General features: G+C 41.9%; 1 protein-coding gene across 3 annotated transcripts in view; it reads left to right on the top strand.

Annotated features, from left to right (window-relative positions):
* The window catches only part of APIP (APAF1 interacting protein), a 32,050-nt gene that overhangs the window by 3,724 nt on the left and 14,272 nt on the right, over positions 1 to 14,054 (top strand). Inside the window, exon 2 of one of the 3 annotated variants that reach the window (XM_039470776.2) lies at positions 12,700 to 12,764. The exons of the other annotated variants lie outside the window; for them this stretch is intronic. Within the exon in view, the coding sequence (XP_039326710.1) occupies positions 12,708 to 12,764 (57 nt within the window). The 5' untranslated portion in view covers positions 12,700 to 12,707. The remainder of the gene's footprint in view (positions 1 to 12,699; positions 12,765 to 14,054) is intronic. 3 annotated transcript variants of the gene reach the window in all.

Raw genomic sequence — 14,054 nt, 5'->3', positions numbered from 1 at the left:
TGGACATGTTGAGTTTGAGATACATGCTCAAAATGTGGTACTATACACTGGGTGTATTAATCAGGGTTCTCTAGAGGGACAGAAGTAATGGAAAAAAATATATATATGTGTATATATATATATATAAAGAGAAGTTTATTAAGTATTAACTCACATGATCACAAGATCCCACAATAGGCCGTTTGCAGGCTGAGGAGCAAGGAGAGCCAGTCCAAGTTCCAAAACTGAAGACCTTGCAGTCCAGTGTTGGAGGCGCAAGCATCCAGTACAGGAGAAAGATGTAGGCTAAGACGCTAGTCCAGTCTCTCTTTTCACATTTTTCTGCCTGCTTGTATTCTAGCCACGCTGGCAGCTGATTAGATTGTGCCCATCTAGATTAAGGGTAGATCTGCCTTTCTCAGCCCACAGACTCAAATATTAATCTTCTTTGGCGGCACCTTCACAGACGCATCTAGGATCCATACTTTGTATCCTTCAATCAAATCAAGTTGACACTTAATATTAACCATCACACTGGGTATTGCTTTCAAGCTAGGAGAGAGAGCTGGATTGGAGAAAAAAATCTGAAAGACCTGCTCACCAAAACTTTCCCTCTCAAGACCTTTGTATTATTTATTTATTATTCTGTCTTTGATAGACACTCTTTTCTGAACCCCGTATTATATTATTTGCCTCCCTCTGTAGCCCTTTCAATAATTTTTTATTATCCTTTGCAGTAACTTTCCCAAGTGATTTGTGTTACATGGACTTGCATCTTGAATTCTAAAGATTCTTCAAGCATCAAGTGTGTTATTTTCAGGTCAGATTTGAAATAACAAAAATCTCTAAACTGATTTTACAGTTCTGAAATTAAAACCCTACTGACTGGCCCATGAACTGATTTTCTCTAACATCAGCAAAAGTCAAGGAGTATTTCCTTAAAAGAGAAAGCATTTACCCAGAAACCGTATATTAAAGTCCAGGCTGAAAAATGCAAACATTAGTAAGTTGTTGTTCCTACCCTTCAGAAACTTGGGCAGTTATAAATGCATATTTATAATTAATATATACCCGTAATGGGCAGTGGGGCGTTGGAGGAAAGGACGAAGTTCCTTTAGAGGATGACAAAGTATTTTGCAAGCACAGAGGGGAGAGGAAGGTCATTTCAAACAGTGACTCATGGAAGGCTATATGGAGAATACGGCATTGTAGATTGGCCAGATAGTACCAAAAAGAAGATAATAGGCCCAGCATTTACCCTATCTTAAGAGGTAACACTACACAACACTGATTGTTTTTTGCTCTGTGGGAGTATTTATGCCCATTGTCTAGTCTGCTATTTTAAACAAAACTGGAAACTCAGATTTTATATGGAATCTCTTGATTTTAAAGTATAGCCTCAAACTCTTTTCTAAGCATTGTGTAGACCAAATAACTTCCTGTGAGCCTGAAGCAGTCCACAAAATACAGTAACTTCTGATACAGGACTTTTTAATGTAGGGATATGATCTTAATGCAACCAATGTTTGTCGAGCAAAGTACTGTGGAAGGTATGGCTATACCAAGAGCTCATTCCCTACCCTTTAGGGAGCTCTGCTTAGTTGCAGAGAAAAACCAGGTAGAGACTACTACTGTTTTTTCAACTTTACCTTAACTATCACAGTGTCCTATATATGTTGACCCTGAATATATATCTGTTCTTTGATATTTCTGCAACACAAGGACATCCAGCACCTTGCCCTTTGTTTTCCTTGACCTCATCAGTGCTGTTCTTCTTTACCTCCCCCTTACTCTAACATCCCATTCCCATGGTCATCTCCTTCTCTGCTCAACCCCTACCCCTTTACCATACACTTTTTTGGGTACATTCAAATATATGAATTAGTACCTACAAATATTCAAGTGTCCTACTGCAGCTGGCCTCTGAGTAGCATGTGACAGTCCTCTGGGGAGCTTCCTTTTACATTCCCGTAAGTAGCTGTTCCGTAACCTCACCATCTCACCTCATCTTCCACCCCACACCTGTTTCAAAGGCGACCTCGCCTCCAAAATCACAAAGAAAGTGAAAGCTTATTCAGTGCAAATTTCTTAATTTTTTTTCCTTTTCCCACCTGCAGTATAATGTAAAGGTTAAGGACTAGGATCTAGAAGAAGACTGCCAGGGTTCAAATCCTGGCTCTGCCACTTGGTATCTGGGTGGCCTTGGACAAGTTACTTAATCTCACTTAGTACAATAGGGTTGTTATAAGGATAAGGTAAAGTAGTCCATATAAAGTCTTTAAAAGAATGCCTGGCAGAAAATAAGCATTCAATAAATGTTAGCAATTCTTATTATCAGTGTTATTATTACAATATTTAATATTACATTATTAATATTATTACGTACTTACCTGCATCTTTACCTTTCTTCCCATTCCTGTTTTTCTAATGCCAGCTTCTCTATCTCTACAAAGGCTGACCTCTCAGACCTTTGCTCTCCTGTATGTTTAATCAATCCCTGTCTCCTAATGTTACCCCTTAGCATGTGATAGAAAACTGTCTTAATTCACTAGTTTTCCCTTTTGTTCCCCTGTCTAGCCCTTCTTTATAGCAACACTATTGAAAGAGTCATTAGAACATGCCTTCAGTTCCATTCACTTCTAAATGAAAGTGAGCGAAGCCCACTGTGATTTGGCTTCCACACCCAGTCTATTGAAACAGTTGTTATTTAAGATCATGGTTGATCTAATTTACATATGTAGTTGGCCTAGCCAAACCTTTAGCCAGGAAGAACCCTGCCACCCATTTCTTTGGGTCTGTGTTGAGCAGCTGAACATTGCTGGAGAATATTGCACAACTTTGTTGTCTGGCCTTGCTTCATGATTTCAACTTCAAATTGGCACTTAATGCTGCCCAAACAAAGCCATTCTTTGTTTCTCTTGTAGTTCACTGTTCCATTCCCCAAGATGACTGTTTTATACCTTTCATTCTGTTGTCAAGCCTCTCACACCCTCCATATTCTCAGCTAATGTCTTTGTTTATACTTCGGGCAATAGAGGTAATTTGGTAATGAGCTTCCTCACCTTCCTACCACAAAAACCGACCAATCTGCTGGAACATGAATCCAGCTTCTCCTTATTTCATGAAATGGAAGAAGCCCAGTTCCTCTACTAGAGTTCAGGATCTCCAAGCTCTCTCACCTTCTATAGTTATTTCTCTCCCTCTCCCCGTGTCTCTTATTAGGAATCACTTCCTTTCTGGTAAGACTGTTCTCATCAGCTTTCAAGTCCTTCCATGATCTGGCCCCTACAATTTATCTTCTGCCACTCTCAGCACTTCCTCACTCTGCTCTAACCAACCGATCTTCTATCTGTGAAGTACTTGCTCATTCCAGAGCCTTCACACCTGCTATTTCCTCTGCCTGGAGTACTTGCCTCTCCCCAATACCAAACCATGCACATGCGTACATACTCATTCATCGCACACTGGTTTAGTTCATGACTTTTAGGTCCTAGATTAAATGCCACCTGCTCAGAGAGGCCTTCCTTGACTGCCTTAATCAAAGTTGATCCCTGCTGTTTTTCCTCCAAGTCCTTTGTTTGTTTCCCTCTTGGCACTTTTTACAAAATATTTATGTATTCTGTGTATACCTTTTTAAAACTCCCTAGAATGTGAATTCTTTTAGGTCAGGCCCTGGGAATTCAGGTCTAGTTTATGCCTGAATTTCCAGGGCCTAGAATAGTGTTCAGCACATAGTAATACTTCTGACCCACATCTCAGTGAATGGTATCATCCACTCAGCTACTCAGCTGACCACAAACTTGGGAGTCTTTGAAGCTTTCCTTTCTCCCCTTCAGTTTTCTCACCCCAAGTCCTTTATCTTCCAGATGCATCTCCCCCTTCCCTCCCTTCCAGTTTCCTTCCTAAACTCTTTCAGCAGCCTCCTTCCTCTTCTTGGCTTTTGCCTTCTTGGCCACTGCCTTTCGGCCTCTTTTCTTTGCTGCCACTGTGCAAGTGTTTCAGAAACAGACTCTTAACGCGTATCTGATGTTTCAAACTCCTCAGTGGTTTTCAGTCATCTGTAAAATATAGGCCAAAGCCCTGTGCATAGCATTAGGTTCTGGAGGATGGAGGTAAAAGGGAGGCTTAGACTCAGCCTCTTCCAACTACTGAGCATTCTCTCTGACTGAAATGCCCTTTCTCCTTTTCACCTACCCAGTTTATACTCCCACCGTCCTTCATTAAGACAGATGATAGAAATACCAACATAGAACAAACTACTGGTGTTGAAATTTAGAAGTGTGGAGATCACTGATCCAGATTATTAATATAAGGATACTAATGCCCAGAAAATATCACTGACTTGCCTTAGGGCACACAGCTACTGGGGGTCAAAGCTGAAAACAGGCTCCATGTCTTCTGATTTCTTGTCAACACTTGTCTGACGAGGAGGAGGAGGAGGGTTTTTAAGTATGATGAAGATAGAAGGGAGAGCTGGGGCATTCAAGTAAAAACCAATATGCACAGAGAAGCAAGTGCAGCAAATGTGCAGAACAAAGTAAAGACCAAGGACAGAAGGTATGACACATCTTTACTGTGCCTCCATTCAGTCCCGTTCTGAGGCCAGTGTCAGGAAAATAAGTGAAAGACTTTGAAACAAATAAAAAGATTATTTACTGACTGTCTTGGAGTTATTATGCTGTTTCACAACTCTCAATTGAGGAATCCTGACAGTTATGCAGGTGGTTATTGTTCATGGAAATGGAAATGCAAGTTGTGTTCAATGGAGATTCATTTTATTGTTAACCTGTGGATATTGCCCAATTTTGCTAAGTCAGGATTCTTCATTATTTATATATTTATATTTTAAATTCTCTTTTGAATCAGTTGTAACATCTTACTAGTTTCCCCATTTATTGATAAGTTAAGTAATAGCTTTGATGCATGTTTTTTTACTTGTGTAAGACTCTCCCAGGAAAACCTGTATCTGAGGAATGAATGCCTATATTTGCTTAAGTTGAAAGAAAAGATGGGCACTGGGGGCAGTGGATTAGAGCCAACGTTGGCTGTGAGTAGGTATCTCTCAGAGACAAGCCAGGCTGACTTCCTTAAAATAATTAGATTGAAAAAACTGGAAAAATAAAGTGCCAAATCAAAACTTGTTAGACTTTAATGATGTTGATATGTACAAAATGCTGTTAAATGTTTTCTCCTCACTATAGAACCTCTACTATAGTTTCTTGTAATCAATCTTTAGATACATATTTCAAAATTATTATTATAATTGAAAACCAGATCTAGCAATAATAGGAAAGTAATATTGACATTCAAGCGAGAGCTAGATCCTAACTAAACCTTTCCTTCTTGTCAATTCTTGTTAAAATACATGTTCTGGTAGTTACTTTCTTCTGGACAGTTTAAATGACTTCATTTTCACTAAGTATGTCTCTGTTGGTGCCTGCTAAGTGATAATTTTCTTTGAAGTTTTAATTTCATGGGTCTCAATGATTGAAAATTTATTGACAGCAGCTGCCTTGTCATTGTTATTACTGTACCTTGAAGCTGGGTAATTGCGGTAATACCTCAGCACTGGAAAAGACAAAAGAGAAGAGGGAGACCTGTAATAAAAGACCATTTTCAATCATATTTGCAATTTGCTGTGCAAATTGGTGGTTTTAAGGGTTGGAAAACTGCAGGAGTCTTCCCATTAGCTGTATTTTAAGATGTAATTAAAATATCACATACGTAAACAAGGAAATAGCAAATTATACACACATAGGTAATTTGGACTAGATTTCTTAAGGACAGATATGTGAAATACCAACATAATTTTTCCTAAATAATTTCTATAATATTCCCTTTCTGAGGAAATGTCACTCCAGCTGCTGTTAGGGAGTTTAGGGTGAGGACTCTTTCTGGCTACTTCCTGCTGAAAAGGGGCATCAAGGCTAGGGCTCCTCCAGGGGTCAATCTAAGGGTCCTTGGAAGAATGGCATGTCCATGTGTGGTTCAGTTTGGGAGCACCATTTGGTTTGATTGCTTCTAGATGAGAAGAAACAATTTGAGTTATAGTATTGAGTATTCAAGGTCCAAATATTACTACAAGACATATAAGCAAGAGGGGCCTTAATAAAGTAGCTAACCAATTCTATAAAGAAGACTGGAATTCATTAAAGAGGAATTGTAGCCTCTTGGGGCTAAAGCTTGCGTGTTCTCGTAGCCTGTCAATGATTTTTGATTTGATCTTTAAGTACCAGTAGATTTTCCTCTACTTTACTAGAGGTGGCAATCCAGAAGCATCATGTTTCATTTAAAAGTGCACAGGTACGTCCTACTTCAGCTGTAAGGACGTCTAAGGCCCGTCTATTCTGCTCTACTACTGAGGTGACAGAGAAAATCTATAGATTGCTATTGTGCCTCTATGGCACCTACAGTTACCTTTCACCCTCATTGCATCATAATAGAAATACTAAGATCTTTCAGGGAGAGGGATCTCCATAAACCAGGCTAGAGTCTGGCTTATAGAATTTCCCATCCATGGTTTTTCTAAGATGGGATGTGCATGTCCTCCCCAGTCTGCCCTTTCACTTAAATCTCCATATGAGGGCATAGAAATGATAGGTCTCTTTGTCCAGCGTATTCAAGATAGTGTAGTCTATAGAAAAGAGCCTGAGTTAGGGATGACCCCAGATGATGCTGCCATCTTGGTAGAATTTAAAAATAATAAGTCAGGAGCTACTGCTGCTGTAGTACAAGTTCCCTCCCAATGCCTTGGGGGGATTAAGTGTATCCAGGAGCCACAAAAAAAAAAAGAAAGAAAGAAAAGAAAAGAAAAATTAGTCCTGTTCCTTGAAGGCATAGTTCTAAATTGTGGCTTGTGAGAGACATGGACAGATTTTTTCTCATATCTTAAAAGTTTTCCTTCTTTACATATAATAGAGGCATTCTTGGGATGAGGATATCCATATTGAGGATATCCATATTTAGGATATTTACAATGTCGTTTGGGATTTGACATGCTGAGTGAGAAAGGTCCACCTGACAAATGGAGTTTCAAAAAATTAGAGACATAATATGCCCTGGTCAATATTTCAGATGATCCTGTGGCAAGGGCTCTTAGTCCAGGTGTCTCCAGTTTGCCCAGAGATCTGTAAGCCACTACTATTAGCAAACATCATACAAGGGTTTGGAATCTAATGAGGGGACATGTTCAGAAAGGCCCATGTGTTATTCTTTACAATATAGTCAAGGTGGTTACTTAGAGCCTGCCATTTCCATTGGGACTTCCAACCAGAATGAGAGACTAGATTCTGAAAGCCCTCCACTAGGGCTTCTGATCCTTTTAGATCACCTTTGGTGCACTCTCCTCCCCAAATCTTTGAACTATTAGCACTTACAGGTGTGATGTTACAATATCTGAGATCTCCCACATATGGCCCTTCCCCACTGCTTTTAAAGCAGAGGGAGGCATTTGCTATTACTTGTTGAATTTTCCCAGCCTGAGGATGTGAAGCTTATCTTTGAGGAGGGTGTTCTTTGACACTGGGAGAAGAGTTTTCCCTGGCACTGGGAGCAGAGTGTCTCCTGAGAGGAGTTAGTTACCTAGTTGAAAGTGCTCCCATACCATGTCCAATTTATGCCTGATAGGTCTTTAAGGGTTAAAGGTAAAGCCAGTAAAGGGAATCCTAAGACGGTGAGTTCTGGGTCACTGGAAGTTTCCTTAGTGTCATTGGGCTGAGCAAACCACTTAGGACAGACCCAACAATTAGTCTTGTACAAATGGGCCATGGCAGATACTGCAGGAGCTAAAGGGTGTGATGTATTATGGACTGAGGGTTAGTAAAACGCTTATGTTTAGTTCCTTTTAGTAACTGTTATTCCTGCTATGAGGATAATAATTAAGCAAAATGCTACAGTAATTGAGATTCTCTGTCCGATATTCCACCCTGAAGTGTATAGTATGTAGCCCTACTGCAAATAGTAGAGTGAGTAAAGCAATTCCCCCAAGGGTGGCGTAGTCAATAATCTTCATCAAAAAGAAGTTATAATACTTGGCGACAAATCTCAAAAGGAGAGGTAGAGACAACAAAAAGTATTTGCTGAGGTGGGGGTGAGACTAAGATGAGTAGTTCTCATTCAGTTACTTGTCTTTTGTCATTTTCAGCTTAAGACCTCCTGTTTTTTTTACACTGATGTTTAGGACGTTCCTGTGGGCTGTCAGGGGTTGCTCCCTTGGCTCTCCAGGCTTTGACTCAAATATAGTATATCCAGGAGTTGATTCCTGCCAACTTTTATTGCCAAGGGGCTTGAAAGAAGAACAGTTAAGGTCCTTCCCAGCTTGGGCTGAGGGAGGGAGAGAGAGAAGGGAGAGCCTTTACCAGTACCCAATCTCCTGGGTGGATAGAGGTAGTCCAATTTCCTGGGGTTGGGCTTTTGCTAGTTGTGCTGGAAGTGAGCCAGAGAGGTTTACATGCTTAACTAGCTCAGAGGTTTCCCGATCTAATAGAAAATCATTGGTAATGAAAGGCCATCCATACAGTATCTCAAAAGGTCTATGACCTAATTTTGAAGCAGTATTTCTTATTTATAGCAAGGCCATGGGAAGAAGAGTGACCCAAGGAAGGTGAGTTTCTTGGGATAATTTTCTGAGGTATCTGTTGATAATATCATTAGTTTTCTCTACCTTCCTTAAGAATTGGGGTCTCCAAGCACAATGGAGAGGATATTCTATGCCTAGTGCTTTTGAGACCCCTTGTGTGACAGCTGCCTTAAACGAGGGCCCGTTGTCACTTTGAAGGTACTTAGGTAGACCAACGCTGGGAATTATTTCATTAACTAATGTTTTTAGTACCTCAGAGGCTCTTTCTGTTCTGCATGGAAATGGTTCTACCCAGTTAGTGAAGGTATCTATCCATACCAGCTGATATTGAATGCCCGTTGTCTTTGACATGTGGGTGAAGTCTATTTGCCAATCTTCCCCTGAATAATTTCCTATTCTTTGGGTTTGAGGAGGAAGGAATCACCTGTTCAGGGGATTATTTTTAAGACAGACTTCACAAGTTTTGCTTGTTAAGCAAGCCTTGCTTAACAACTTACTTGACTGTTTTTAGTAAGCCCTCTTCTGAAAACAATATCTGGGCACATTGGTTAACTTTTATCCTTTCCCAAGTGAAACGCTTGGTGAAGGATTTTAAGGACTTTCCATTGGCTGGAGGCTGGCAAGTGGAGTTTTGCCTCTGACTATAGCCATCCTGTGGACTGAAACGTATACCCTCAAGAAGTGGTCCATTCTATTTCTGTAGGGGAGTACTGAAGTTTAATTTCTCTTGCGGAGCCTTCCCAGATTAGAGGGGTGTGAAGTGTATTTAGCTGCCTGATCAGCTAATCTATATCCTTTGGCTGCCTAGCTGTTCCCTTTTGATGTCCTTTACAATGCGTCACTGCTATTGCTTGTGGAAGGGAACTGAAGACAATAACCTGTTAATTTCCTGGTGATATTTTATAGGAGGTCCATTGGTAGTTTGAAAATGCCTTTCCTTCCAAATGACAGCATGAGCATGGAGAACCAGGAAACCATACTTGGAGTCAGTGTAATTGTTAGCTATTCAGGGCCAGATGTGGTGGCTCACACCTGTAATCTCAGCAGTTTGGGGGGCCAAGGTGGGCAGATCACAAGGTCAAGAGATAAAGAACACCTGGCCAACTTGGTGAAACTCCATCTCTACTAAAAATACAAAAATTAGCCAGGCATGGTGGCGGGCACCTATAGTCTTAGCGAGACTCCGTTTCAAAAAAAAAAAAAGTTATCTTTGCTTAATTCGATTGCTTTTGTAAGAGCTATTAGCTCAGCTAATTAAGCACTTGTGCCTGGAGGGAGATGCACTTTTAGTACCTCATTTAGAGTGTGACTACTGCATATGCTGCCTTACGGACTCTTGTTCTACAAAAGAGCTGCCATCTGTGAAGAGGGTCCGGTCTGGGTTCTCTAGGGAAGTTTCTCTGATATCTTCGTGGCTGCATAGTCTATACTATGACTTGTTCATAGTCATGCTCAGGTTCCCCAGTTTCCTCTGGGAAGAAGGTGACTAGATTTAGACGAGAACAAGTCTTTAATTGGGTGTTAGAACTTTCTAACAGCAGGGCCTGATATTTAAGGAGTCAGCTGTCTGTTAGCCAAAGGTTCCTTCCTAGAGTGCAGTAGTCCTGCCACTGTATGTTGGGTAGAAACAATTAAATCATTTCCCAGAGTTACTTTGGAGGCTTCTGGAACCAGTAGAAACACTGAGGCAATGGCTAGGAGACTTGCTGGCCATCCTTTAGCCACCAAATCAGCTTCCTTACTTAGGTAACCCACTGGCTATTGAGCTGGTCCTCGGGCCTGTGTTAAAACTCCCAGGGCCATTCCCTTCCTTTCTGATACAAACAGATTGAAGGCCTTCCCTACAGGACGGCTGAGGGCTGGTGCCTTGAGCAAGGCCTGTTTTAGCTGGGTGAAGGCCTTTTGAGCTTCAGGTTCCCAGGTTAAAAGATGAGGGCTCCCAGAGTGTCTTTTATGAAGTTATGTAACAGATGGGCTATTTCACCATACCCAGGTATCCATAGTTTACAAAATCCTGTAGCCCCAGAATCCTCTTCGTTGCTTGAGGGCTTAGGGGTAGGGGAAGGAGGAAATAGGCTTAATCCTTTCTTCCCTAATGCTCTGGTCTCCTTGGGCAGTACTAAACCTAGGTACTTCACTGAGCTTTTGCAGAGCTGGACCTTGGGTTTTGAAACCTATGTCCTCTATCAGCTAAGAAGTCGAGAAGAGCTTCAGTGCCTTCCTGAGAAGCTTCCTCATTTGGGGCACAGAGCAGATTGTCATCAACATAATGTAAGACCCTAACTTGAGGATAAGAGAACTCAGAGACGTCTTGTGACGGTGCCTGCCCAAACAAATGAGGACTATATCAAAATCCACGTTAACTGGGCAGTTTGGCCAGAGAGATCTTCAAAGGCAAATAGATATTGAGAGTCAGGATGTAATGGTATGCAGAGACAAGACATCCTTTAAATCTAGGACTGTAAACCACTTATTCCCTCAGGTATTTGAGTTAACAGGGTGTAGGGATTAGATACCACTGGATGGATTGGAATGAGAGTTTCGTTAATGAGGCGAAGCTTCTGAACTAGTCTCCATTCCCCATTGGATTTCTCACTCCTAATATTGGGGTGTTGCAGAGGCTAGTAAAGGGTTTGAGGAGGCCCTGTATCTTTAGGTTATTAATAATGGCTTCTAGCCCTTTCCTAGCCTCTGAGTTCAGGGGATACTATCTCTGGTTAGGAACATAAGTGGGATCCTTAAGATAGATCTGGACTGGCCTAGTGGTTATAGCTCCACCGTTTCTTCCTTGAGTTGCCCACACTTGTGGTTTAATGTTCGCTTCCGTCAGTGGGAGACAAAGAGTTTGTCCCGGGGCTGCAAGGATGCTGGCCCCAATGCAAGCTAGGATATCTCTACCTAATAAAGGAATGGGACTTCAACCATGATTAAAAAGACATGTGTAAATAGTAGGTCCCCACATCTGCCGCTAAGAGGTTGAGAAAAATACCAGGTTAGAGTTTTTCCTGAGATGCCTTTTACAGTCATACCACAGAAGAGGGGAGGCCTGGATTAGAGAGGAGAAGACGGAGACTGACTCCAGTATCCAGAAGATCTACCTTCCTTCCTTCCTACCTTTGATTTCCAGAATCATCCAGGGTTCCCGTGCTGTAATAGCAGTCTGAGTTGCTGGAGCCAGGGGTTTGAGCCCCAGGACCCATCAGTCCTGCTGGACCATCTGCGAGACTAGTTCTGAACCCAGTGACCTCCGTTTCTGGGGGCAGATCTGTCTCCAGTGGTCTCTGCCACAGGCTGGACAGGGTCAAGGTGGCTTTGTCTTGCCTGGATATTCTTTCTTAAAACGCCCTGACTTGCCACATCAATAACAGCTAGTAGATGCACCTTGGGGATCCTGGACTTTGCAAGCTTGTACCACTGCTACCAGAGCCTCTATTCCTTTCTTGTGTTTCCTTTTCCTGGGCCTCCTCCTGATCCCTATTGTAAAAGACTGAAGTGGCTTTCTCCGGAGGTTTTCTAGGGTACTATCTGATCCTGTAGCTTGCTTCTATAGTTTCCTTTTAATATTGGGAGCTGCTGATACTGCTTATTCTCTCAAGGACAAGTAATAAACTTGTCCTTGAGAATAACTGTCACTCAACTGAATCTAGGGATAAACAGGTGTGTTTTATTAGTGCCTCTCTCAGCCTTTCCATAAAGGCTGTGGGATTCCTGGCTGGTCTTTGGTCTATCATGGACAGTTTAGAATAATTGAGAGGTTTGGCCCTGGTTTTCCATGGGCCTTCTAATAAACACCTTAAAAAGTACCCCCTTTTCCATTCATCTCCTGAGTTATTGGGGTTCCAGTGAGGGTTGTCTACCAGCACTACTTTCCTTCCTAGTGGGAATGGAGTTTCTACTTCTTCCTCAACTTCCCTATCTCCTCTTTTTCTCCTTGGTCTTCTATAGGAAGCATGTTGCTCATCTCCGTATTTTTCTACTGCCTGGAGAACTGCCTGCTTTTTAGCTGCAGTGAGAGTCTGACTTAGCAGCAATATAACATCCCTCCATGTGAGGTCAAATACCTGAGTTAAATTTTGGAAAATTTCTATATACCTATCTGGATTGCCAGAAAATCAGCCTGAGTCTCCCTTTATTTGTTTAAGGTCCTGTAATGAGAAGGGAATTTGAACCTTTATGGCACCATTCCCATCAAGCATTTCCTGCAGAGGTAAGAGTGAAGTGGGGAGAGTAGGATGTACTGGAGATGGTGGAGCTGGAGAGGCTGATGGTACAATTGGAGGGGGACCAGAAGGGTTGGGACATTCAATAGCTGTCTCAGATTGCTCCACTGGAACCTGCTTTAGCTCTGGGGGACTATTCCCTGTGGGCTTGCCTGCCATGGCTGCTAAAAGAACTGGGTCGATTGTGAAAACTTTGTAAAGGTCTGGATTGTCTTACAGGGCAAAGAAAGTCTATACATAGGGGACCTCAGTCCATTTGCCCTCTGTCTGCAGAAAAGAGCTAACTGTTGGGTAATAGTGAAATCAAGGCTACCCCCAGCAGGCCAGGTCTGTCTGTCCCCAAGATGTTAAGAAGGCCATGCCCTTGTGCAATAGGCTATGAGGCACTTTTTCTTCAAACTCTCAGGGTTGAAGCAGTCCCTGTGCTTTAAAATCCACTCCAGGGGAGTGCATGCTGAAGATGATCTTTTACCCATCTAGAAAGAAAAGTGAGAATAAAAGTGTCCTTTTAGTCTCCTTCCTTTCTGTATGTGACCCAGGGTTGAGAAGAAAATAGTGGGGGTATCCCCCAACTATTTTCCCTCCTGGTTCCTGGGTCCCACCACCTCTGTTAAATGTGCCACCCATGACTGTAGGTGTGACCCTCCAAGCCATAGCACCAGAGGAACTAGACTTTTGGGCCTAGTCACGCTTCCCCAGGCGGCCCTAGTCTTCTTATTTCCCTTCGACCTCCTAGACTTGTGTGACCTGTGCCTCCCTAAAAAATATGAATCTCAAGAAAAACTATGTAATTAGGCAAGTCCTCTTTAATGGAGGGGGCGTGCTAGATTGAACTCTTTATCCTGCTATTATGGCCCGTGCTAAAGCGTTCACCCTTAGAAAAATGGTTCTGGTTACCTTCTGTACTTAAAATCCCCTTACTAGTTAAGTACTATCTTAATTGGAGACAGAATAGGTAGCTTAAAGGAATATAGGAACCAAATAGCCATTTTCCTGCTGATGGGACAGTATAGAGGCTAAAATTTGGCCACAGAAGTAATTCCTAACTGTTGAAAGCAAAGTTTTCCTGTTCACAGAAGAGGCTTAGAGCCTGATTTCTAGTGGTGCAAAAAGGAAGCTGCAGTGTTCGTGTAAAAGAAAAAAAAAGTACCTCATGAAGAGGATTTCTATTTCCACTAGGTGGCAGTGTTGGTTTAGAAATACTATCTGTTTGCCATCTAAGGGGTAGAGAGACCTGGAAATGCCATGCACTCTCCAGACCAAGGGCAGAGAGAGAG

Source organism: Saimiri boliviensis, chromosome 6 (assembly GCF_048565385.1).
Source record: "Saimiri boliviensis isolate mSaiBol1 chromosome 6, mSaiBol1.pri, whole genome shotgun sequence".
NCBI lineage: Eukaryota > Metazoa > Chordata > Mammalia > Primates > Cebidae > Saimiri > Saimiri boliviensis.
The sequence above is the reverse complement of the archived record's forward strand: the minus strand, read 5'-3'. Positions and strand labels throughout refer to the sequence as shown.